Here is a 27,176-nt window from a genome sequence, read left to right as displayed (position 1 = left end):
CACAGTTTCGTCTGGCTTTTAAAAGCATACTGTCGTATCAAGGGGACACGAGTTGCTGTCTCTGCCTGTGTCTTTTAGGGTTGGGCCAATAGACGATGGCATCATATGTCGCCGATGGCTGACAGTCATCGACCACTGAGCCCTCCACCATCCTAACATCGTAATTTGGAGACCTTCTGTATTTGAGAGAGTGTATCGCCTCAGAGTTGCCATAAGGCAGGAGTGTCATTCTGTTTTTGCCATAAATTAGCCAGAATCTTTCTCATCTTTTAAATCTCTTTTAAAAACACACTTTTATAGACAAGCTTTTATGTAAAACACTACCTATGCTTTGCTACACTGGAGTCAAGAATCACTGAAACACCTTTGCTTTTATTGCATTTTAGTTGTTTTACCCTTTATTCCTTTTTTTTTATTGTGCTGCTACAGTTTTCATAGGTTATTTGCTCCCTCAGTATAACTAGCCAACTAATTTTGTTTCAAGTTTAACACAACTATGTTATGGAGATGGGGTGCGAGCGAGAAGACCTTTTTAAACCCAGCACAGGGATCTATGTCGAACGCTCACCTGGCAGGGATGGGAGAGTTAATCTGCCTGCTCCCCTCAGTTTATGCGGCTTAGTGAGACAGTGGGACAGGGCTGAGTATCACAGACCGATTGCTTCAGTACTATAGAATGTCAAAAAATGCCTTGTTATTCAATACTAAATTTCAATACCTAAGCAGTAAATTTCATCAGTATCGGAGCTTGTACTAAGGTCTAATAATGCTGGTATTTGGCTAATGTTACACGTCATTTAGGCACGCATGAAAAACACTACTTTATACTCAGAGACGGGGATAATTGTTTTGTTTTTTACCACCAGGTCTTTGAACAGCTTCTTCCTTTGAAGTGAGTAATTATACTGTAATGTTTGATGTAATTTTCTTTTTGTTAAAATTGATTTTGTATCGAAAAAAGTATAATTCAGGAGCCAGTATCAAAGCCAAGTTATCAGTGCCAGTATCAAAGATTTTTAACAATACCCAGACCCACAGCTGGATGCTGCTGTCAGAGTGACGGTGAGAACTGGCAGTAACTACAGTGATAAGCAAGCTGGCTTTTCTGTTATGGGACAGCTAAACTCTACACGCTCCCCCCAAATTGACGATGGACGATGTCACACTGTGGCCAGTTTGGTAGACATTGCTTAGTGTCTCTCGTATTTTCTTTTTTTTTTTTTTTTTGGAATCTCCCATGCTAAAAAAACAGGGAAAAGTACTATGAAGACCATTGAGTGCCTGTCTGTGAGACAGATCTCCTAATTTGATGTTATGAAGACCGCTGTGATAATGTGCCTGGGCTGCATGTGTCCACTGGTGCTTAGAGGAGAACGTTGTCTTAGTGAGTGAATACACTTGAAGAACTCTGATACAGTCCCCACTCTGCCTTTCTACTCTCTGTCATAGCTTATGAAAGGCTCACCAAGCAGAACATCTGTGAAGTGGAATGGCCTGGCCTGTCACCCTGCCTGTGACACTAATAACACACTCCCCTAATAGTGATATGATCTTACCCAGGAGCTGTGCTCACACACACACACACACATACACACTTTTTTTTTCAGATAAAAAGACACAGTGACAGAAATAGACCCAGTGAAAGGAAAGATGAGAGCTGGATCCATGTCCTTAACAGGCTGGCTGTCACTGAAAGAGGATGAGGATGTGTCCATCTGTGTGTATGTCTGGGTATGTCTACATATAGTGTGTGTGTTTGTGGGTGTGTGTGCACCCTCACGACAGCCTCATCTTGTCACTGTCAGTGCCTAATGGAGCTGCCAGTGGGACAGCACTTTATTATCTCAGTGGCCCTGTCAATAGCAAACCCATCACTCACTCCGAGTGTGTGTGTGCAGATGTGAACAAGCATACAAGTGGTATGTATGTGTGTTTCTGTGGCTCTGTGTGTGGGCCATTGTTCGCCATCACTGTCATGTGCTGCCACATGTCAGCGTAACAAGAAAGAGAGACATCCACAAAACATTGGCAAACTGTGTTGCAGGAGTTAGGGCTCGACATTAACTATGGCCCGGTGGCGTGTGAACACAAAAAGTTACTCTGTGGCCACCAGATATTCCATGTAGGTGGCCTCTTGTTGGTCGGCCAACAAGTTCGATCCCCACACTGCGAGCTTTCACCAACTAGGTAGTCAACCAAAGAAAATTTGACTGAAATTCTACCTACATTTCAGTGGGAGAAAAAAAGGGACACATGTACCTATATAGTCACCTTCAGGGCATGTCTATTAAGTAAATATAGCTTTACATACAGCAACAACACAAACACATGCGTCAGCAACGAGGCTCGGAGCAAAATCTGCTTCCCTATACAAACAAAGATAAGCACTAACACAGCTCACACTGTAGTAAAAACTTCCACAGAAACAACATGGGGAAACAGTTACTGTCATCCGACCAAAAAAAAGGCTTAACGATGACACAGTTTCTCTTGATTGTCACTCAATATTACATTAGTCCAACGTCATCCAGGTATGTGGGAATAGCCACATTAGCAACATGCTAATGCCAGATTCAACAGGCTAACCTACAAAATAAACACTTAAACAACATAAAACATGACAAAAGTTTCAAGTTAGGTGTGGCGAGGAAACTGACGACAGACAGGACAGTGCACCACATCGTTTGATGTGTCATATTCTATCCACTCAAACTCCTGCTTCCTTTCACTCCTAAAGAGTTAACCTTTTGACTTTCTGGTTCTTCTGTTATGATTGTGCTAGCAGTTTGAGTAGGCCGAATAAACCCATACTCCCGTGGCAAGAACGCATCGTTAGCTGGCTGGCGACAAGTACTGTATGCCATTTTTGTGGAAGGTTGAACTAAAAGGCACAAAGGCAACAGAATGTGCACGAATTGTAATGCTGTGTTGGCGGTAAGGCTGACAACTTGTGGTCAGTTGGTCGACTAGTTGGTCATTATGATCTTGTCTCAAATTCTCATCAGTCGGACAGTTACTTTCTGAGAAGTGCTTCTTAATCCATTATTGTCAAGGGAGAGATATTTTCAGACCTGATGCATTTTATTTTGTATGAGAGGGTGTTTATGAACATTTACTCAGCTTCAAACTAATTGACACCATGTCAGAGAAGCAGCACAACTCATTTAATTTCCCGCAGCCTCAGACGACAGAAGAGCTGAGTCGATATAAAGTTCATTTTTGATGTCAACATGTGCATGGATTTTTCTTTGCCAGACTGCTTTATCAGTGAGGACTGATGTCACGATACTGAAATTTCTATTTTCAATACAATACCTTGAAAAATATTGATAGTCAATACCATTTTCAATACCATGGGAAAAAATGACTCAACACTGGATGCATAAAAATTTTAGACGTGTATTCAGAGATAAATATAACAAGGCTACAACATGACAATGGATATGACAAATGAGATGAGCAAATAGAAGAAGACAGCACTGCAAGTAAGAAGAGGCAGGACCATGTGGGCACTGCAGTGGTGTGTTTGTCTACTCGTTGTTGGAGAGATAAGAGAGCAGGAAAGTGCAGCTGGTGCTGGAGTATCAATAATGCAAAAATGGGTAATGAAATATATATACACAATATATAAATATGTGTAATCTATATAAATATTCAGTATCAATATTTAGGGATATATTGATACTTTTGACAACACTACTATGGCTTTATACAAACTTTAACGTTATCTCAATTTCTCTTTGCAAAATTTGTGTCCCAAGTTGGCCTCTTTTCCTTCACCACCACCAGGAAGACATTCTCCTCGTTCGTTCTCGACGTTCTTGCTTAGCTTCATTGTTTACCACTATAGCAGCGCAGACTAATGCATACGCAGATCACGGTCTCTATAATGACTTGTGTTGTAGCCTGTGATTCAGTAGATGTGACCATCGTACAGCCCACATACATCAAACTAGATGTTGTACTAGTGTTGTTCGTGTTGCACAGTGTTGCTTGCAACAAACTTATAAGATAACTTAATTTTCATTGGAAACAATCCCTTCAGGAAAGACCACATCACAATTTATGGGAAAGTGGACGACACATTGTCACAGTTAAGGAAGACTATTCATTTGCATCAAATTGCCTTTTCTGCGTTTTTTTTTACAAAAGTTTACATTTACAAAAACGTACTTTGGTGACCAAATTTAAGGAGCTTGGTGGCCAGTGCTTAAGAATATTAGTGTATATACCTGAGAATGGAGATACGGGACTGCAAATGTTTTGAATTACTGCTCCCTTCATGCCAAAGAAGTGGCATACATTTCTGGAGCCCCCTCACCGCCGCCCCGCATGTCCACTCAAAACCAAATGAAACATTGCGTTCATTTCCTCATCTCGCACCTCCACTGGTGAGTTAATGAAATCAAACCCTATGCCTCTCAGTGGAGAGCCACCATAAGCAGCGCTCCCATAGCCAGGATCGAGGGACGGTGCTATCTAATAATCATGAGCAGGCCAGGGGGTGTACTGTATGGCTCCACTGCAACCCACCATGAATAAGGCCAGCAGAGAAGATGGAGTGTCCATGTGGGCCATGGGGTCCAGGCACCGGCCCGGGGAAGCATTGATTTAATTGCCTTTGGTTTATTTGTGGAGTCCTAATTATTGACTGGAGGTAGAATTTAATGGGCCAAGTCTTTATGAAGACAGGGAAATGACTGGCTTCTGCTGCTGGCCAATAATGAACAGGAGGAGCCATGTACATGCAGGCGTGTACACACACATGCAAACACACACACGTTCCCCCCAGATCATTTTTCACACTCATTTTGTACACACACATACCCATCTCAAGCCTCATGACAGCATAATAACATTTAAAAAGTCATTGACTCTGTTGATTTCTTTATGAGAGGACAGTGGGTTGGTTTACTGGTATGGGGTGGCGCAGAGGGCCTGCTAATATTTACCTCACAATCACGCCCGGGGGAGACGTACAAGCATCACTTCTTATCAGCCTCCAAACTATAACAAGCAGGTGAACATTACATTAAGACAGTGGTAGAGACAGGCCAGACCAATCTGGTCTGGACTTGTTATAAAACATAAGAGGCATTTATGGATGGACTACAGGGCTGAAATCATTCCTGTAATTTCAAAGCTTTATCGAACTTTGGGGAGGGGTTGCTTCGACAGTAAATGGCTTCATTTATCTAAAGTTAAATAACAGACTTTATTCCTGCCACTTCTTGTCAAAGCTTCTCACCGTATTGGCACATCTATAGGGCATTACATCATTAACCCTCGTATTAAACATATCAAAGGCTTGACGCCTCACACTGCTAATGTACTGAGAAAGTTTTCTATTGTTGTCGGCGCTGTGAGGGCGAGGGGTAGTGCGTTGTGTTGTGTGGCTCATTATGCCTCCGTAATGACAAGGAACAGCTCTGAGTCCCGCACTTCCCTCTGAAGGAAAGTGACTCTAATTAAGCCTCATTTAATGATTGAGCTAATTAAATCAGCCACTCTTTTTCCGTCTCTGTAAGTGTGTTTGTATGTGTGTGGAGGGGACTCGAGCCGAGCCTTTGTACTGTAAATATGTCACTGGAACGGTGGTGGGGACGAGGCGCACGGGGTGGGTGGGGGGGGTCCCAGGAGGACACTGGTGTTAGAGTTGTTGTTAATACCAGAGCACGCTGTGACTTTTTCTTTCTCAACTTGCATTTCACACAAATAGAAACAGCAGATACAGCTTGTTGGGGCTGTTCTTGGGGTGATTACTTAACCAGCCAAGCTACAATATAGCAAACAGCACATTTGAGGAGACTGAGTGAAGTAGGCCAGGTGAATAATCGTATTATTATACTAGGGTCACTATGCTATTAGGGAGCTTTACGGTTACTGCCAGTCTGGTTGTACCAAAGGGTTGTCCTTTGGAGAATAGTTGACTTTTCCTTTTTAAGCTGAAGGTGTAGTTCAGATTTTTTGAAGTGTGGTTGTATGAGGTACTTAGCCATTGTCAATGCTTTACCTGCATGCAGAGATGGGAAGTATTTAAATTAAAAATGTATTTGAAATATGTATTTAATTACTTTTGAATAATTTGTCATTTGTATTTTCCTGCATAGAAAAAATAAGCTGTAATTTGTAACAAAATAGAGCTTTTACTCTTTGTATTTGTATTTGAAATACCTAAAAAACATTATTTAATATGTTGTTTTATTCTCAAAGAAGATTTAGCACATGATAACATTTTAGGTGTAAGCTGTAGAAAAAAAAAAAATTGTATAACAATTAGCCGGCTCAGAGTCTTCATAACGTGTCCCGTTGGGTCCAGCAATGCTCTCATTGTGAACTACTGTATTTTATTTGTGTTCCTTGTGACCATTAGCATATTAGTGTCGGTTACAAATTTCCCCCAAGATAAAGGTATGTAATCAAATTATGATCAGATATTGCATGCTAAGGTGTTACCCTCAGAATATTTGCAGTGCTTTACCTTGCTGCTCCTTCTGATGTGAAATTGTCATTGTTTAAGCCGGATACTTCTCTCTCCAAAGCAACCAGACTCCTTTGGCAAAAGCAGTAATAATTTTACTTCACAGAACATGGGAGACGCTCATCTGCTGCTGCCTTGATCAGTTAGTTTGTGGTTTTGTGTGACAGCAACTCAGGTGTTCTGCAGGTAAATTTACTGTTTTGCCAAAGGAGTCTGCTGGCCATACAACGGCTTATATAGTGGCAGTGAAAATGTTTTAATGCAGTATAAATTTATACCTAACTGAATGTGAACTATACTTAAACTGATATTTATTGTTTTAGGCTAAAATACATCTTGCTGCTGGCCCTATCAAACTGGGGGTGTGTCAATCATTATACTGCAGGTAATACAACGACTACGGATGAGTGACTCATACAACCCCAGTTTAAAAAATCTGAACTATTCCTTTAACACAGAGAGAGAACTAATGATGAAAGTAGACATTTCCTCATTGAATAGATTACTAGGTGTATTTAATTCCCTTATGTCAGTGAACAAACAATGAAAGGCATTAATTCTCAGCACCGTCTTGTTTTGTGTGTGACAGTTTGCTGCAGGCACAGCCACTTTTGTTGATTGTAACTGCGTCCCAGTAGATTAGCTCAGCCAATGAGCCTTACAGTTAATCACGGGTGTGCTCTTGATTGCTGAATTCTACCTAAAGGTTGCATCTCTTTTGTATGGATATCACCTTTCTAAATTTATACCCCAATCGTGCCTGTATCACCTCATTTTCACACCTAATGAGTAGGAACCTGAAACAAAGACCCGGTGCTTCCCTGTGTTTAATCTAGGGTGTATTTAGGTCAGATCCCTAACAAATGCATGTTGCGCACTGAAATGATGTTTCCAAACAACGTATCAAGAAAAGGAGAGATTTTTAATTACAGTATTTGTGGCCCCAAGTGTCCAATTCCCTTTCATATCAGTCTCTAGTGGCCTAAAGGGGAGAAAAGAGAGGGATCTGCTCCGCTGCAGGGGTAGGTAATTACGAAGGAGAGGGAGAGAATAGGCTTGTCGGTGCTTTAGTGATTTCCTTACCTGAGCCCCTCTTTGCAAATGTGACATATTCATTATCGGAGATAATCAAATGCAAGACTTTTTAGTGTGGTGCCTTTGTGCTTGGGCTTTTTTTTATCTATTTATCATGCTGTTGTTGTTGTTATTCCCCCGTTTGATAAATTTGATTTTCAAACAAAAGTGAGAAGATCAAAGATCAAAGAGCTGTTTTCCCCCTCTGTGATAAAACTACTGTAACTACTTCTCCCTTACCTTGAACAGTGGCCTAGATTGGAGACGGCTCAGCAGCCAGGGACAGAGATTAATAGCAAGAATCCTTCACCACTGTGAAAACACTTCTGTCAAACCAGTCAGATCCAAAACCCTACTGTTTTACATTTATTATAAAATGAACCAGTAGATTATTTCTGTGTAAATATACAAACTGCACATAAGTTATGACTTTGTTACAGGTAGACACTCCTGTCAGACTTTTAAAGGGCTGATAAAATCTGATAAAATTCTATCAACATTTACCTAATTATATCTGGCAATTACAGCTGTATTGATATGGTGGTAAACTTGTGAATTACAGAGAAAAACACTCAGTAGTTTCTTGCAAATTTGAATGATTTACCCCCTTATATCTTTTTTAGGCTCTCAGATTCCCCCTCCCTCTTCATTCTTATTCATTTAGATATCCAGCAGCCTGACACAATCTTTACAACCACTCACAAATTGGGCCCTTGGAAATAATTGCACTAACCCGTTCCGAGGGAGAAGACAAAAGAGCTGGAATGATCGATCTTTTAAGGAAAAAAAAAGTTGGTGTGTGTGATGCCACTACCAGACAATGGTCACGGGAGTGCTGCAACTTTGAGCTGCTCCTTGCCTTGAGGTGTGCCCGAGGCTGTAGAATAGCAATGTCATTTAATTGGCTCATAAAAACACCTTTTGCTTGCAGCCCCTGTCCTTGTCTGCACACACACTCGCTCTCTTACACACACACACACTTGTCAGTGTCAGTGGCTTTACATGTCAGTTCACTTCTGAAACATGTTCATGAAATCATACCTAGACAAAAGGTCTGCTCTGCAGGGCCTGTTGAATAGTAATGGATGCGAGTTAGCATGGCTTAATGCAACAGTAGCTTTTTTAGTGTTGCCAAAGGGGACAGGGCCTCTTGCAAAAACAGCGGCTGGTGTTGGTGGTGCTGGCTAGCTCAGCCAAAGGGGACAGGGGCCCAGCTAAATCAACTGTAGCATAACATTAGTGCCAGTTCCTAACACCGCCTTAAGCAGCCCAGGGGATCCAGTAGAGCAGCTGCATCACAGCTCACCTCCAACCATCCTGCAGGGTATCGGTCCCCAGCAAGTGTGGCAGGTAGATGAAAGGGAATGATAGTCCTGCTGCTTGTCCTGATTGTGAGCCTGTGTGCGAGCGCTCGTGTTTCCTTGTGCCAGGATCTGCTGATGTGAGTCACACACCGCGGGGAGATGAATCAGAATGAGAGGTATTTTATCAAACGCAGTACAATCATTTATCAACCGAGAGACCAAAAAGTTCTCTCACTGCACTCGGTGACAGAGATCAACTTTAATGAAGATGTTGGCCCTGTCATGCTTACACAGTTTTTGTGCTTTTGATTTCTCTTGAAATCAGTTGCGGAATTGAGACGGGCTCTCCCTGTCAGGGCTGGGTCTCAGTATTCAATACCTTTAAGGTATCGACTGAAATGACCCAGTACCAAGTAGTATCAAAACTTCTCCTGGAAAACAATACCTGCATTTGATCCTTTTGGTACCCAGATATAGAAAAAAATACTATTTGTTTGGTTTTGCTTGCAGCCAATCACCGAGTTGGCAGTTCACTGTGCCAATACTATACTACACACTCATGCTGTTTGATGAATATAAATGCAGAAAATGCGGAAGGATTATTTCAGGACTGCTGTCATTCACATGATGGGTATTGAATGAAAAAAATATCAAATAAAACACTCTATTGATAAGTATTGCTTTAAGGGTACTGGTTTTGGTACTGGTATCATAACTTATGAAACAAAACTCAGCCCTACTCCCCATGGTTTAGGGGTTAAGATGCAGATGGTGAGCTTCAAGTGCAGGACCTTTGTTCCATCTTTCTTTCTTTCATTTTCTGTCATCTCTAAACTACGAAGAAGAAAAATGCTCACAAAATACTTAGGATTCCTTTCACAGTTTTAACAACCGTTTTTGGTTTAAAGGTGAAATATGTAACTCCCTCGTGTTCAAAATACTGCAGTCCAAATTCAAAATCTTTGAGCGAGTTTTTTACCCTGCCCTCTCCTATCCAGACTCAAAGGGCAGGCAGGTTGCCTGCAGGTTGAAGAAGTGATGCATGGACAGACTCTGAGTTCATTCATATCCACATGTAGCAATAAATTATCCATCTGCCACCCACCTGAAATGATTATTTTCTCCAATTTAGAGACCCTCACCAACACCTTTATCTGTCCCTGTATGCTATATTACTTTTTAAATCATGTCATGCTGTGTTCTATTGAGGCATGAGTGCTTTCTTTTACGATTGACTTTATTGATTACGATCCGCTTTCTGTTTTGTTTCTGTGTGTGCAGTAATCTCACTTCAGCAAATATCATGGGACATTTAAGCAGCAAAACCAAAAACTGTACAGACTGATATAAACTTAGCGGTACAGAGGGGACTTTTCACAGGAAATATAATTAAATAATCAAAAATGTTGCGCTGCTGTGCCTCATGCGTAAAAATGTGCAAAGAATCTCTCTTACTGTAACTGTGCTCCACACATCACTGGATTGCAGGGATACTGAACCTATATGAGCACAAGACAAGCACAACATTATACTTTGACACTGACAAGTTACGACAAGTTAACTATCAATTGTATGTTTCCTTAATCTCTAATGACATATCATGGTCATTTTATGATTTCATACAGTAAATATACAACATATTTCTCCTTTAAATTTCACCCATGTTAGGTTTATCTAGATCATGTTTACCTGTTGGTGTTGTTTACTCATATTCCCATATCAGTACTTTTAATGATCCAGTCTCCCTCTTTGCTGTCCCATGGAGCTTTGTGTTGTGGCTATGTCTCTATTTTAGTGGGTTTGTTTGCATAGTTAGTGGCTCTAAGTGCAATTAGCTGATTAGAAAACTGTGTGTATGTGTGTGCGTCTGTGTGAATGTGTGTGTGAGACAGAGGGAGTGAACCCTCCCCGGGGGACCGAGGCAGAGGGAGATGTCTCAGCAGTTACTTCAGTGTAGTTGTTCTCTGAGGAATAGCACAGTGTGTTTGATGCATCCAGTGCTGCTGGAACTGACTCCCCACTGCACACACACACACACACACACACACACACACACTTCCTGGCACACAGGGCCTTGTGTTCCCTGCTCCTGTTTTACTCTTAGAAATAAAGGTCTGTATTAGAACCATAAAGGGTTTTTTCAGTGCATTCTATCCAGAACCTAACATAAAGGGTTATTACTAGAACCAACTGTGAAAAATTCCATTCCATATGAGAGGTACTGCAGAGCTATGGTGCAATGGTTACACCTAGAACCCTCTCTGGAGGTTCTATCCAGAACCTTTCTACCTTCTTAGGGTGCCAACAAGAACTCATTCAGGGGGTTCTACCAAGAACTTTTTTATATTCCAAGGGTTTAATTGAGAACACACTCTGGGGGCTCTACCAATAACCGTTTTTGATATTCCAAGAGTTATATCTAGTATACAGTTAGTGGTTCTACTGAGAACCTTTATATATTCTAAGAGTTTTATCTAGAACCCACCGACTGGGTTTTTCTACGAACCTTTATATATTCCAAGGGTTTTATCTAGTACACATTGAGAGTTCTTCGGTGATTTAAAGAATCCTTTAGGATCTCTTGCTTTTAAAAAGGGTTTTTTGGATGAAGAGGTTTTTAAACGGAAGTCTTAAGATGCTTTCATACCTAAAAGTCCAGACCATGGTCCAAACCAGGGTTCATTATTTTGAAATACTGTTTACATTTGGTCCATTTAGTTTTTGTTTCACATTGCAATTATCCAAGCCAAGTCTTCTACGTCTCCCTATATTTGACAGTAATTGGTTTGTAGACAGGCATGTGTCAGGCACCTTGTGTGTTTACAGTTTGGCAGGGAGCCTGACTTCAGCGGCTGTTTATGGAGAGAGTTAAATGAACAGATTTGCATCACTGTCACCATAATATTATTATGGCACTGCTACCAGCAGTACCAGAGTGAAACTACTGCAAAGTGACTCTTTATAAAGCCGTCAGAGCAGATCAAACTGAAAGGTCCGAAAGTCCAGACCAAACGAGGTAGGTGTGAAAACGCCCATAGTGTTACAAACAAAACCTTCTGAATCAAATGGTTGTGTGTAGAACCTTAGCCCTTCAGGAAGAACACTTTTGGAACCCTTATTTCTAAGGGTGTACCTTTAATGAAGAGGAGAGGGGTGTCAGGGGGCGTAGGGACTGTGTGTTTTTTTCTGAGGTTCTCACTCTCCAGACACATTGGAAATTGATAAGATGGTCTCAAATCACACCACAGTCCTTTGCGGCGTCCTTAAAACATGTCAGCAGCAGACCTAATTCCAGTATGTGTTGTGAGTTTGTGTTAATCACTTCAAAGCAATGCGATACCTTTTATTCCCCCATGCAGAGTTGTTAATCAGTAAAGTTTGTTCAGACTTGTGTCAGCCAGTTTCTCTTTATATGGTTCAATAGCTCATGTTTTCACATTCTCTTTTAAGAGATAAAAAGTGAAAGATTTTATGATATTGAAGTCACTATTTTCAGCTTGGCCAGTCCACTTCTCATCTCGTGCCATGTGACTTGGAAAATTGCTCAGGGAATGAATTTGTTTCCGCTCGCTTGGAAAAGGCGCTTATAAAAAGGCTGCAGATAAGTTGAAGTGAATATTTATGGGTGATACAGTGTGAATGTCTGCCTTTGATCAGGCGCCCTAATGACCATAAAATCCTTGTGTCGATTCAGAGGAAAAACAAAATTAGCCAGAGCTCCGAGGAGAAGCCTGTCCACCTCTTTATTTTCACGTTTCCACCGTTTCCACGACAACAACTAAGCAAACACTTATAGTAAGTTCTCTCATGCTCAACCTTTGTAATCCTGTATGATTAACTGGACATCAGTTCCCATCGTCTGGGCTTCCCAGTATAGAAACAGACCACTAAAAAGACAACAACGCTGTAAATGTCCCCAGTGATGCTTAGTGATGTTTTAATTATGCCTTGAGGCGTGTCTGCTGAAGAGTGATCAACTAAAGCCTCTGGAGAGTGTAATGTGTCTTCAGTCTCACCAGAAAAAAAGCTGTTTGCCATCTTCCTGTACTTAAAGCAGGGGTTGTCAGCCTTTTGTACCTTATAGCCCACTTCTGATTGATTCAGAAAAGTTCAGAGGACCACCTTCCCAAATAAATGAGGAAAAAAAAACATAATATGACAAAGAAAATAAGTATGCAGTTTTAAAGCAACGTTTAATGTATTCATGTTTCCTAATCACATGCTTTGGAGCTTTTATTGTTACAGGACCATCTCCCATATCACTTTTTTTGTTTCAAAAACCAATCCATTTTGGAAAATTAGCTAACAGTGCCAACATGCTTGTCTTATGTTTGTCCTTTTTTTTTTTTCATTTGAGAATTAGCAAAACAACTGCCTCCGCAGCCCACTAGAAGGCACTCTGATGCCCACTAGAGGCCAAAGCTCACTGGCTTAAAGGATGGGTTCCCAGTTTTTCAAGTCTGTCATGAAGCACTACTCATATTTACCATCAGGGCTGTATTATAGTCCTAAACATACATGTACATGGACACTAATGTTTATACTACTCTCTGGAGTCAGCTTGGAGGACACGTTCCACACGTGTAGTAGATGGGCGTCACAATAAATGGGCGAGTACGTGGATGTACACCCTCTGGTGACAAAATTTACATTATCACAATCCTGGCTTCCCTCCACTGGCTCCCTGTGTGTTTCAGAGGTGATTTTAAGATTTTGTCTCATTTTCATATGAGCCAGTACGCAGCCTCAGTTCCTCGGTCGGGGCCTTCCTGGCTGTTTCACAGTCGAGGTTTGAATCTAAAGGTGCTTTTGCCAGCAGGGCCCTCAGCTTTGGCACGACCTGCCTGAGGAGATCGGCTTCGCAGAATTAGTGACATCTTTTAAATCACTTCTTATAGACTTGCTTTTATGTGATATTATCTTTTTGATCTTTCATTATTTTTATTTCTATGTATTTTTATTGACGTTTCTTTTCTTGCTCTTTCTCTTTCATCACATTTCTACTATGTTTCTGTGTCTTTTCATATGTGTTATACTTCTGAATTGTAGCTTAACTTTGTCTTGCTTTTGTTTGGCCTCACTGTTTTGGCTTATATTGCCCCCCCAGGCATCCTGCTCTTGCTTTGTCTGCTATTATTATTATTATTATTATTATTATTATTATTATTATTATTATTATTATTATTATTATTATTATTTTTATTACATCATCATTCTTATTAGTAGTAGTAGTAGTATTATGCCCCACAAAAGAATGAGCATCTTGCCCATAAGTAGATGCAAACTTCTTTCTGTGCGGTGACTCAGTTAGCGGGTGAAGTGTGTTAAGTAAGGAAAGTATTTAATCTATAAACCTGCTCACAACAAGGTCTATAGGTTATCTTGATTAGCTGGTTAATAATTGCCATTGAGTTGGGAAAACGTGTTTTTTTGGCTCTTGGAGCACCACAAGTTGAGTGCCATCTAGTTCCATTATATTTGAGATAAGGCAGACGTCTCTATGGCTGATATCTAAAAGACTCAACAACTCACACCAAAACTATCTAGATGGATAAACGGAACACAAGAGGAAAAATAGTTTTGATTTTGGGGTGAACTGTTTTAAGACACATTTAAAAACATGTGAACCTATCCTTTAATACTTGGGAATAGTGCATTATTTTCCCACTGACTGAGAATGGAGGAAAGTGAAGTGTGGAATTAGGTGTTGAAACTAATGCTGTGTAGTCTGTTTTGTGAATTTCTCTGTCAAAACACTCAACATGGACGGTCCCTCAAAAGTTTCACAAGTCCTCAGGCCCCATCTGAGGTTCTGTTGTTTCACAAAACAGCCAATAGGCTGTCTGAAAAGCTGCCAGGTGTCAAAAATCCGACTTCTTTTTTTTAATAGTGGTGCATTTGTGTGTTTTCCTCATTTTCTCTAACCCCTTCTTCTACCACCGCCCCCACACCCTTTCTCTATCCTTCCCCTCCCCTGCAGATCCCCTCTGCCGGCCAGCTAATGGAGGCTGTGCGCGTGAAGATGAAGGAGAGGAAAGTGCTGACAGAAGAGCTGGCCACGCTCGCAACACCAGTCAGCGAAAAAGCCTGACTCCCTGGGCTGAGGCTGGGAAAACTGTCATCCTCTTCTTTTTCTCCCCTCCCTTCTCCTCTCCCTCCCCGGTTACTTCTCAGTGGGAGCTGGGCTGAGCCAAGCTGAGCCGGGGCAGCAGAACCAATATTTGTGAGAAAAGCGCTGTCGACTCACTCTGGGCCACTGGCTCAACGCAGCAGCCCGGCTTTTGTAAATGAGCCCTCGACATCTGTGTTAGCGCTCAGTGCACTATGTCTATCAGACAGGGCCCTTTAGCGCCAAGCTAATTTACAGTGCAGCCACTCTCCCCCACTCTCTACGCAGACCTGGGGTGATAAGGCAAATGCTTACGCTAATGTTTAAGTTAGACTTTTTTTTTTTTTTTTTAACTCTCTTTTACCTCTCCCCCTAATTTATTTGGCACCTCAAGGACCTTGGGGTGCAGGGACTTGACCTAGCAATGCCAAGTCGACACTTTGAGAAAGTCAAGAGTGCAGCACGGAGCAGAATATTCACTCTTAGAGGGCAGATCCATTTATCAGACATGATACTACGCTGCTCCTATGCACTGATTGAAGCCCAGGAATTATATACATCAAATGCACTGCAAGTATTTATTATTTAAGGAAATTGTTTAAAATTTGTTCTAGCTTCTACTCTACATATTTGTTCTGTTCTATAATTTAACAGATAATTATGTTAAATAGCAATGATTTTTCTCCAAAAACCTCTTCATAATTTCTAAATAAAAACTCATTTTGTTTATTTTATTTTGTCTATATTTTGTCTTCTTCAGAGACTGCATTATGGTTCATAAAAAGTCTTGAAAGTTCGGAAAATGCTTTATTTTATTTTTTTTACTGTAATGTTTAGGAACACGCTTGAACTTGAATAAACTCCTTGAAAAATATTCTGATATATTCATAATCTGAAACATCATCTACACAATTAATTATGTAAACCAAAAATCTTTTGAAGGACCAGTGTGTTGGATTTAGTGGCATCTAGCGGCAAACTTGCAGACTGCAAACACCTCGTTTCACTTTCGCCTTTCAAGCATGGAGGAGAACCTGCAATGGCTGCAAAACTTGCACAAAACACAAAAAGCTGTATCAAGAGCCAGTGTTTGGTTTGTCCATTCTGGGTTACTGTAGAAAGATGTTGGCTCAGCATAGAAGAGTAATCACCCTCAGTAGATGTAAAGGGATCATTCTGAGGAGAGAAAAACACAATGATTCTTATTTTCAAGTGATTATACGCTAATAAAACAAACTTTTATTCAATTTCTTCCATATTCTGCCAATAAATCCCTGTAAATCTTATGCACCGGGCCTCTAAATATCACTGATTTTCCTCTGAAAACCTCTTCTTTCTTTATAAATACAAACCCGTATTTGCATATTTTTGTCTATATTTTGTTCTTCACAAAGTCTTGAGAGTTTGGAAAATGCATAATTTTAACTTTAATGTTTTCAGTGTAGGAATATGCTTGATTTTGATTTTACTCCTTGAAAAATGTCTCATTGTGAACAGATTCTGGTGTTCGATCTCGGGATACTAATGATTGATCATCAATAGGCCGACAGTTAACCAGCAATGTACATTTTGTTTACTACTTTATTTCTCTGGAGCTCACAGGTTTTCTCACCGTTTATTCTGCCATCTTAGTGTAGAAATGGATAAGGACAGGCGGACAAGAGCAGCTCTTTCAAATGTGAGCCTTATTGTTTTATTATTCTGCTTGTTGTGCTTCATAAATTAACATTTAAGATGATATTTCCACATACTTTCCACAAATTCTACACATATTTTGAATGAATAGAGATGCAGCTTCTAAGACTCAGACACATTACCAGTTATTTAACTGTTGAAGTGGTAATTACTGAATGGTTAATGGTTCCATAAATTACATTTTGCTCTCTGCTTTTTGCTCTCTGCTTGAACCTTGCATTTTAGTGGAGTAAAAATGCAGCTAGAATTGTTTAAATTAAAGTTAAACCAAGAAAAAGACATGTTTTGTATCTTATCTTTTATTGACGTGAAATGGGTCTTGCATTGATAATGGTCTTTAAAAGGTCTTAAATAGTTTTGTTAAAACCTGATGAAACCCTGATAAAGGAATTTTACTCATACTTGATAACTGGGACAAAACCATATTTTGAGGTGGGGTTGACTTTTATTCTTCAGTTATGTTGTTTTAAAAGATCAAACTCTTGATTATTAAACCTTGTAACGGGCAAACCTAGTGATTAAATGTTTTATTAAATATAGATTTCAACTCAAAGAGCTGAGAAGAGCTAAGAAGTTGACAAAGTGTTACATTTTTTCATTTCACAACATATTTGTAATGAGCAGTAATTTTATTTTTCTCTTAATACGAATCAAAATACACATTTTTAAACCATAATTTTTATATGGATTTGATTTATAAGGGCTACAGAGTTGTTATGTTGTGGTTGAGACACATTTGATAGCAATATGATTTCATTAATGTGTTGAAAAAGGAAATTTACCCATGCTTGAGTTGTATTCTCGCCTTTTTTAAAAGGCTAAACTGTTTTATGCTTAATTAAATCATGTTGAGAGATAACAGAAATCTGGGACACAAGTTTAAAAGGCCAACATCGTCATAAAAAAATATCTTGAAATATTTTTTATTTTTGTTACAGCAGGTAGGATCTTAACATATTTTTAAATTGTTTGAAGTTGTCAAATCTTGTCTTGAACAACAGCGTTTTCTTGCATAGAGGAAGTTTAAAGGAAACCAAAACATTTCATAAATTACATATTTTTCACATACATAATTCCTTAGAGTATTGGTATGGATAATTTTGGGGAAGTGTGTTTTGTTAGGACACGATTTGTCCTAACGCTCAGGAATGGGTGATTTGCAATTGCCTTTATGGTAACAATTTAGAAGTGATGATAAAAGCTTAGAGTCTGGAAATTTTTTGGCTGAAGTACCTCAGAGTGCTTGAATTTTATTATTTAAAAACCCTGTCTTGTTGTGAGTCTCATGTTCTGAATGTCTAAATGATCTCTTGTATTTCATTCGTTGCAACAGTTCAAAGGACTGTCAGTCAGTGTGTGATGGTGACTGAAGGTGCTCCGGTGGACAGCGGGGTTCTCACACCTCTCTCCTGATTGACAGCTGACTGTTGGCATGGTTCCTGTCTGTAACAAGTGACCCCTGCTGTTGACATCATTAACAAGGGTCCACAATGGCACCCAGCACAGCGCAGGAGGTGTATTAAAGGAGCGGTTCCATCCTTGACATGGCTACCTTCAACCCCTTTTATCTGCTTCCCCTGTTCCTCTCCTCTCTTATTATTCATTTTGAATATTAAACCACCATCCAGGTCTCCTCTGTCCTTGAGTTGGCATCCTACACAAGAGACCACACACTCCTCCCTTCAAGTCATCTTTTTTTTTTCTTTTTTTTTCACTTTCTTTACCTCTCCTAGCTTTTGTTTTCCTCTTCGCCACTTTCCCTCCTTTCTTTTTATTATGTATAATTAACAATGGGGTGAAGAATCCTCCGTTCAGGAATTAAAAAGAAATAATTCCACTTTTTAATCCCCCCTCCCCTCAAATATATGCTAATGATGTCGTTTTCCTTTATCTTTTTATAATAAAGGATTAGGCCAGGACTGTCTCTAGCTGCAACTCGGGGACCAATTTAGCTGGGATCCAGGAGAGACGAACCCTTGTGGTTAATTACCATTCATTAACATAGTTTGCATCTTTTCTTCTTCTCCAATACCCAGGAGCCAGCTATTGTCAATATTTGTCCCATATAAATTTCTGCTGTTTTTTTTTTTTTTTTCTCTTTCCAGTCACTGTCCTCCAGCGTAATGCAGCTAATGACAAACATTAATAACTCAGAGGAATCCGGTGGCACGCTGGGTACACTCTCAGAAATAACGGTTCCTGAAGGGCTGAGGTTCTACCCGGAACCATTTGCTTCTGAAGAAAGGGTTCTTTGCAAGACTAAGGGATCCATTAAGAACCCTTTTCATCCAGAGAACCCATTCTAAAAGAAAGAGTTCTTTATGGGTTTTTGAAATCCTTGAAGAACTCTTTCATCAGGGTTTTTTTTTTTTCTACCATAATATACAAAGCTTCTCGGTAGAACCCCCTGAGTGTGTCCTAGATAAAAAACCTTGGAATACAAAAAGGTTCTCGGTAGAACCCTTTGAGTGTGTCAAGGATAAAACACAGGTAATATAAAAAGGTTCTCTGTAGAACCTCATGAGTGTGTTCCAGATAAAACCCTTGAAATATAGAAAGGCTCTCAGAAGGACCCCTGACTATGTTCTAGTTAAAGTCATTGGAATATAAAAAGGTTCTCGATACAACCCTATGAGTGTGTTCTAGATAAAGCCCTTGAAATACAAAAAGGTTCTCCACAGAACACCCTTGCTGGGTCTCGATAAAACTCTTGTAATCTGAAATGGTTCTCTGTAAAACCCCAAGCATGTTCTAGATAAAGGTTTTGGAATATAAAAGGGTTCTCATTAGAATCCCTTCAGCGTGTTCTAGATAAAGGTTTTGGAATATAAAAAGGTTCTTGGTAGAGCCCCCTACATAGACTCATGTTGGCACCTTTAGAAGTTTGAACCCTTTCAGAGAGCCCTACCAAGAACTCAACATGAAAGGGTTCCTCCCAGCACTCCCTATGAGAGGTTTTACAGAGAACCCTTCTATGGTGTAATGGTTCCACCAAGAACCCTCTCTGGAGGTTCTATCCAGAAAAGTAGAACCTTTATAAAAGGTTCTACCAGGAATCAAAAAGGGTTCTCCTATGGGTAAGCACATTTATTTCTAAGAGTGTATAGAAGAGCAAAGCATCGGTGCCACACAAATTATCCCTCCACCCCCCTCCACCCCTCTGCTGTCTGACTGTGTCTACTTCTCTCTTCTTCTCTTCCTCTTAGCGTGTAATGCATAGTCAACATGTTTGCTCGCCGAGCGCCGGCCTCGGCTGACACACTCGCGCTATTTCTGTGACATATTCAAATGCGGGCCCCCTCAACTGGTACTCCCCTGGGTTTAATTAACCTGGCCTTGCCTCTGACGCTCCCTCAGTGAAGACGTTAAAACGATCTTGAAAACACCCTTCAAACAGCCCCCCCGCCCCCCCACCACCACCCGACACACACACACACACACACACACACACACACACACACACACACACACATACACACACACACACACACATACACACACACACACACACACACACACGACGCTGCACTGTATATGATTCACCTCCTTATTTTCTGTACAGGACCGGTGTGCCATACATTCTTACAAGGTGCTTACTAGAACCACAAAGGGTTCTCTGGCTTGTCTCCACAAGAGAATGCTTTTTGGTCCCTGTTAGGACCTTTCTTAAAGGTTCCACTAGAAACTCATTCTGAGCGTTCTACCTAGAGCCCAATGTAAATGGTTATACCTAGAACCATTTAAGAAAGGTTCCACCCAAAACCCTCTCTGGATGTTCTATCCAGAACCTTTTCATCTTCTAAGGGTACCAAGAACCCACTCAGGGGTTTCTGCTAAGAACCTTTATATGTTACAAAGGTCTTATCGAGAACACATATGGGGGGTTCTACTCAGAGTTTTATCTAGGACTCATTCAGGGGGTTCTACCATGAATCTTTTAATATTCCAAGGATTTTATCTAATACACTGTTGGGGGTTCAACCAAGAACCTTTGCATATTCCAAGGTTTTTATTTAGAACTGACCTGAGAGGGTTCTACTGAGAACCCCTTTTTATTCCAAGGGTTTAATTTAGGACACTCTCAGGGGGTTCTACCAAGAACCTTTTTATATTCCAAGGGTTTTTTTTTATAGGACACACTTGAGGGTTCTACCTATATAGAGTAGGGTATATAGGCTTGATGGTTCTACCTTTAATATTCCAAATGTTTTATCTTGAATAGACTCTGGGGGTTCTACTGAGAACCTTTTCATATTCCAAGGGTTTCACCTAGTACACCCTCAAAGGGTTCTAACAAGAACCTTTGTGTACTGTAAGGGTTTTATGTGGAACCCATCAAAGAGGTTCTACAGAGAATCATTTTATATTACGGTACAAAGAACCCTTGACAAAAGAGTTCTCCACACACATCAACAATCCTTTCAACAAACTATTTCTTGGGCTCTTTGGATGAAAATGGTTCTTAATTGAACCCTTACTTTTACAAAGAACCCTTGACAAAAAAGGGTTCTTCAGAAGCACATGATTCAGGGTTGAACCTCGGCCCCTCAGGAAGAACCCATTTGGGAACCTTTATTTCTCAGAGTGTACCGTTCTTTTCTCCTCTTTCACTTTCTCCTTGTCTTTTCTCGTACAGTTCTCATTAAGAGAGGTCTCCTGTGGGAAATACTTTGATCAGTAGTTCCAAATGCAAAGTTTTCCTCCCTTCCCCTTTTTATTCATTCCAACACAATCAACTCTGTGTCATTTTCCTCCTCTGTCTTTATCTCCTCCTCTCTTTTTAAATCCAACTTCCTCAGATTTTTTTTTTTCTCTTTCCACGGATTCCTGCAGGAGATCGTTCCTGGAGGGGTAGAAGAGGTCAGGGTCACGGGTTGACTTTGGGGTCGATCGATGATTTGTGTGTGTGTGTGTGTGTCCCAAGGCTTCTCTGCTGTACTTTTAAGTTCCCCGTGGTGTGAGTGTGTGCCACTTGGGTGGGAAGGCGGCTAGCCCACAGTACAAAAGAACAGTCGAAAGCCCAAACCGAGAATATCTGCTGCCTCCAACTGATGCACAATTAGTCCTCGCAGATCTCGTCAACCAGCTGTGGAGCGAATAGAAAACAGCCTCTGGTGATTTCCCTTACTTCACTGACACAGTTTCACACCCCGGCTACAGCTGCCAATATATCAGTCTGCTTTGATTTCACGCAGGCAGACACTTGGCACTGTCTTAAATAACAAGGTACTTGTGACATACAGCCAAATGTGTTTTTTGACAAATGTATAATGCAACACGTTTACAGTTTTTATTGTGTCTCTTCTTCATGTTTGATCCACAGGGAGGAGGTTGAGAAACAAAAGGTAGATGCTGTTTACAGAGTCTATGACTACGCTTTTGTCTTTATTATTGGCTGATTTTAGTCAATGATAATAATTTGATTAATAATTATCATAATAGGAATTTGCACTTTCTGCTCAAGGAAACTGTCATTAACTAATTCGGCGTGGAGTTTCTGTTTTTATCTACACACCATCCCAGTCACCAGCATCACCTACAGTACCAAAATATTTTTCAGTATTAGTAGTATAGACAGGTTAGCTAGATAACTGGATTTCTGTGTAGCTAATGTTAGTAGTTGGTCTGTGTGGCTCAAGTGAGAGGTTGTTCTGTGTCACTAATGTTAGCGGTAATCAGTGTAACTATGTTAATGGTTGGTCTGTGTACATAATGTCAGAGCGTGGTATTTAAAGCTAAAGTTAGTTGTTTGTGTGTGTAGCTAATGTTAGCGATTGGTCTGTGTTGCTAACCTCAAAGGTTGTTCTGTGTTGCTAACATTCAGTTGCCCTGTGTAGTTAATGTTAGCGGCTGGTCTGTGTAGCCATCGTCAAAGATTTTCTTGTGTATCGTTATGTTTTTTCCCCAAGATCGTTCCCCCTAGTCCCGCCCCACTGAGCTGTGATTGGCTAGTTCTTGTTGGCTCGACAACATGTCCGTGTGATAGCCAGACAGTCTTTCTAATGTTGTGGAAGGGTCCATTTTAACCATCAGTCATGATTTTTTCATAAACCTACCCAAGTAGTTTTTGTTCCTAAAGCTACACTAGTTTCTGTGCCTCTAAGTCGTTTTTGTTCTTAACCTTAACCAAGTAGTTTTCTTGCCTGAACCTAATCAAACATTCATTCATTCATCAAACGTTAATTTCTGAGGATACGCACAACCATCACTCCAAATGGAAGCAGGATATGTGAGGCAGTCATGATGCATATGGATACGTAGGGCTGCATATGCAAATGTGTAGTTAAAACCATCTCCAGCTGGTAACACTTAGATTACACCCTGCAACATACTGTGTGTGTAATTACTCCAGAGTTACAGTGTAATGTTTGTTAATAGCACTGTACCATCACAGTACCTACAAATACATATATGTAAGCGTTAGGTAACACAATGGAATAAGGGGATAACAATTCAGGATTTTACTAATGAGTTATACTGTATAATAATGCCCTATAATAATAGAAACGTGGTAATTGGTGTAGGTAAAGTTAGCGATTGTCTGTGTAGCTGACGTTAGAGGGTGGTAATATTTCTTTTGATGACAGCTGAAGGCAGAACTGTCACTGTACTTTGATGTTGTTCCTCTTCTCTGATTTAAAGACAAAAATATTGTAGAAATTCCTATTACAGCATGTATCTGTAATCTGATTACAAGCATTTGTCATTACTCCTGGCTGATTTTAGTCGATGATAATTATTTTTTAAACTTTTAGATCCTCCTCCAATACATCCATGTAGAATTTTCTTTTTCATTAGACTGGATGCCACCTCAAAAAAGAAAAAAGGAACTGCACTCTCCTGATGCACATATGCTATGTATACAACCTCATTGATCTTCACTTGAACAAGTCCCTTATCCTCCTCTACAGCGCTCCAGACATGAAACGGCAGCAGATTATGGGTGGATGCGGCCCGCCGTGGGAAGCTAGGGAGCAGATAAAAAGGCCAGCCACTCAGGGGACTAAAGCTATGTTTTGATGCTGTGTGATAAAGCAGAGGCATAGGGCGAGAGGAAGGGGAAAGTTACAGGATCTATATATATATATATTTATATATCCTCTGGCTTCCCTTTTTGGATTCCTCTCACCTCTTTGTCTTGTCCATCGTAACCAAGCTGTTCCTGCACTTTTCTTGTTCTTTGACACTCACACTTTCTCCGTCCCCGCGGACTGTCCTAAGCCTTGCTCATGGCAGCTGTCTCTCTAAAGCCGTGGCCTGAGCTCCTGGGCAGAAAAAAAAGGGAGAGAATGAGAGAGGGGTTGATCTGGTCTCTAATCCACCGTCTCTTACAGCGTAGGAGGGAAGCTGCAGTCCTCAACATCACCTCAGAGGGAAGCGACTCTTTGAATGTGACTGCCTGAACCCTCTGGTGTCCCTGTGTGACTAATCTGGGATGTTGTCTCAAATGGTGTAGAAAATGTGGCTCCTAATATCACATATCAGCAGGGTTGGTTTTAGAGTGTTACTCTAAAAATATTTTCCGCTACGACTACTAATTACCTGTTTAAAAAATGAAGTCAGGAACCTAATCCAGGAATCACAATGTTAAGATGAATTCTTTCCATTACTTTTGGATTCAATATATTGAAATTGTTCAGCCAAATTTAATGTTTTATGTTGGATGTTAGGTTAATAAATCATTTGTCCAGATATTCCTTCATTTGCTGTGTGTGAATGCATGTTTAGATTAATTGTGGTAATTATGTAGATTTAAATGTTCTCTGTTAGGGAGCTTTTCACTTCACACTGCCATAAAAGTATTTTCCTCTGGGGTTTCTGTTTTTACCCACGTACTATCCCAGTCACCAGCATCAAGACCTACAGTCCCTAAATATTTTTCAGTAGTAGTGGTAGTATTGACAGGCTACCTAACTGGATATCTGTGTTGATCTGAGTAGCTAATATTAGCAGGTCGTTTGTGTAGCGGGGTTGTTCTATGTTGCTAATGTCAGAGGTCGTTCTGTATAGCTAATGTCAGCAGTCGGTCTGTGTAGCAGGGTTGTTTTGTGTCACTGACGTCAGAAGTTTTTCTCTGTAGCTAGCATTTAGTGGTTGGTCAGTGTTGTTAACGTTAAGGGTTGGTCTTTGCCACTTATGTTTCTTTAAATTAGATGTTGAATCCTTGGATGATAACAGCATAGGACTGGGTATTGGCAAGAATCTGGTAATACAATGCAAATCCTGATACAGGGGTTATGATTAAATATACTGCAACATACTGCGATACTTTAAGCAAGATGATATATTGCTATTTTTTGTCTAATTATAGTAAAACTGTCATAATTATGTATTAAGGAGACACCACCATGTGTAGAGCATTGAATTAAAAACGTTGATTTTTTATGCAAGGGAGGATAACAGCCCTGCTATTTAGTGGTTGGAGGTTTAAACACAGCTCAAAATTAACCACTGCCACAAATCTTTGCATGTATCACAATACACTGTTCTGAGAATCAATACAGTTTCGCAAAATATAATTTCGCGATACTCAACGTTTTTTAGGCCTTTATAACAGTATTTTCACAGCTGAAGGCAACACTGTCGTTGTACTGTGATGTTGTTCCTCTTTTCCAAATTAAAGGCAAAATAATGACAAGTGGACCTTTTTTGCAGTAAAGGCCACAATGATGAACCGTAAGATTAGTTGATTTCACTCAGACCAGAGTGGGGTTGTGAAGCATTGTAATGTATGTGTACTGCATATGATAGAATATCATTCTGATTTTAAAATTGTAATTCTGCTAGTAATCCACATTTTAACAAAAGGTATCTGTAATCTGTCATGGTATACAGTTACTGTTAATCTGTTACTCGCCAAGCCTGTACTTTCGTCAAACTGTCTTTCTGGGGCGCAGAAAGTTGTCAGAGATTTCCAAGCGTTAAAGCAGGGGATTTTTGTTCAAAGTTCACCAGTTGGTGCTCTGTCCATAATACCAGTTTGTTATGTGCATTCAGAATCAAGAATAACAGCTAAAACAATATCAGTCTTCATTCCTCACTGTTACAAACCAGGCAGCCATCCTTTGTTTTGTGCTCCAGCATATATAATAACACCTCAGTCTGCGGTGTATAGCTCCTCAAAGCACCTCTCCACCTTGACTAACTTTTCCAAGCGCTCATTAGCGGACTGGCTGAAGTTTGGAGGGTATGAAGCGGGCTGGCAGATTACCCCCTGTAAAGTAGCACACCTCAGGTAATCACACTAATGAATTCAAGCACCCCCCACTTACCCACCCACCCCCTTTTTCCCTTTCTCCTTGTCCCTTTACTTACTTTCTCCCTTTCTTCCACAGTGGCGGGTCGGTGCGAGAAGTGCCAAACAACAAAGAAGTGTTTGTTTGCATAATATTAGCACTGCACGCTCGCACACAGTGGCGGGGGCCTGACTGCAGGACTGACTGGAGGCTTCCCATGAACACAGGTGGAGCAGGGCGAGCATCACTGGGACCAATTAGAGCAGAGCGCAGGTACATTAGCATGTTTGAGTGGAGTGGGGATGGCGTGGGGATTGGGAGGCCTCACGAAACACACAAACACATGACCATGGCCTGGTGTGTGTTAGCTGCGTGTCTCCGATGACATGGCAGGCATATGTGTGACAAATGACCCTCAGTCTGCTGCCACGGCCCATCCTGTCTGTTCCATCTGCACGTCAACACGCGTCTTTCTCACAGGTATAATTGCACCTTTCTTGAGACACAAATTCTGCAGGGCTTTGTTTATGATGAGATATAAACATGACCATTTGCTGATGTTTTAAAGATTAATAGAAAAAAGTAAAGTCAGTTTCTTGTGGATTGTTGCCTCAAAGGTGAACAGAACATGTGTTTAGTTTACAGATGCAGACAATGAATGTAACTACCTGTAACTTTGAGCAGCTGCCCCTGAGCATTTTACTGAAGTTACCTTGTTATAATTAAGCTAACGTTAGCAGCTGATCTGTGCGGTTAACATAAGTGGTGGGTCTGTGTAACTAACATTTGAAGTTGTTATATGTAGCTAACACCAGAGGCTGTTATGTGTAGCTAATATCGGCAGTTTCTATGCAGCCATCTTTAGCAGTTTGTCTGTGTAGCTAACATCAGTGGTGGGTCTCTATAAGTAAAGCAGTGGTTTTGAGCAGCTAACATCAGATTGTTCTGTGTCTCTAACATTAGTGCTGGGTCTCTGTAGTTTCTTCTGGGTGTTTGAGCTTCTGCATGGTTTGCATGGTTCCTTAAAAAAGTTTAAAATCCAATAATCTGACCTTTATAATCTGGCCTGAAGTGCTATTTATCCATCTGGATTTTTTTGGTCTGAGTTTTAGAGATATTTGCCCAAAAATACATTAAAAAAATTTGCAACTTATTCCTTTTTCCAGAAATCTTGACCTGGTTACTCAACACACCTACTTACAAGCAGTTTCATGTAGGAGCTATTTTCTTTCTGCAGTAGAATATAAAGGGAACTACTTTCTGACCATGCCTTGTGG

General features: G+C 40.4%; 1 protein-coding gene across 1 annotated transcript in view; it reads left to right on the top strand.

Annotated features, from left to right (window-relative positions):
* The window catches only part of cntln (centlein, centrosomal protein), a 132,474-nt gene extending 116,772 nt beyond the window's left edge, over positions 1-15,702 (top strand). The window contains exon 27 of the mRNA XM_084715207.1: positions 14,840-15,702. Coding sequence (XP_084571333.1) covers positions 14,840-14,950 — 111 coding nt within the window. The 3' untranslated portion in view covers positions 14,951-15,702. The remainder of the gene's footprint in view (positions 1-14,839) is intronic.
* The last annotated feature ends 11,474 nt before the right edge of the window (positions 15,703-27,176 follow it).

Source organism: Lutjanus erythropterus, chromosome 3 (genome assembly GCF_056507025.1).
Source record: "Lutjanus erythropterus isolate fLutEry1 chromosome 3, fLutEry1.hap2, whole genome shotgun sequence".
NCBI lineage: Eukaryota > Metazoa > Chordata > Actinopteri > Lutjaniformes > Lutjanidae > Lutjanus > Lutjanus erythropterus.
The sequence above is the reverse complement of the archived record's forward strand: the minus strand, read 5'-3'. Positions and strand labels throughout refer to the sequence as shown.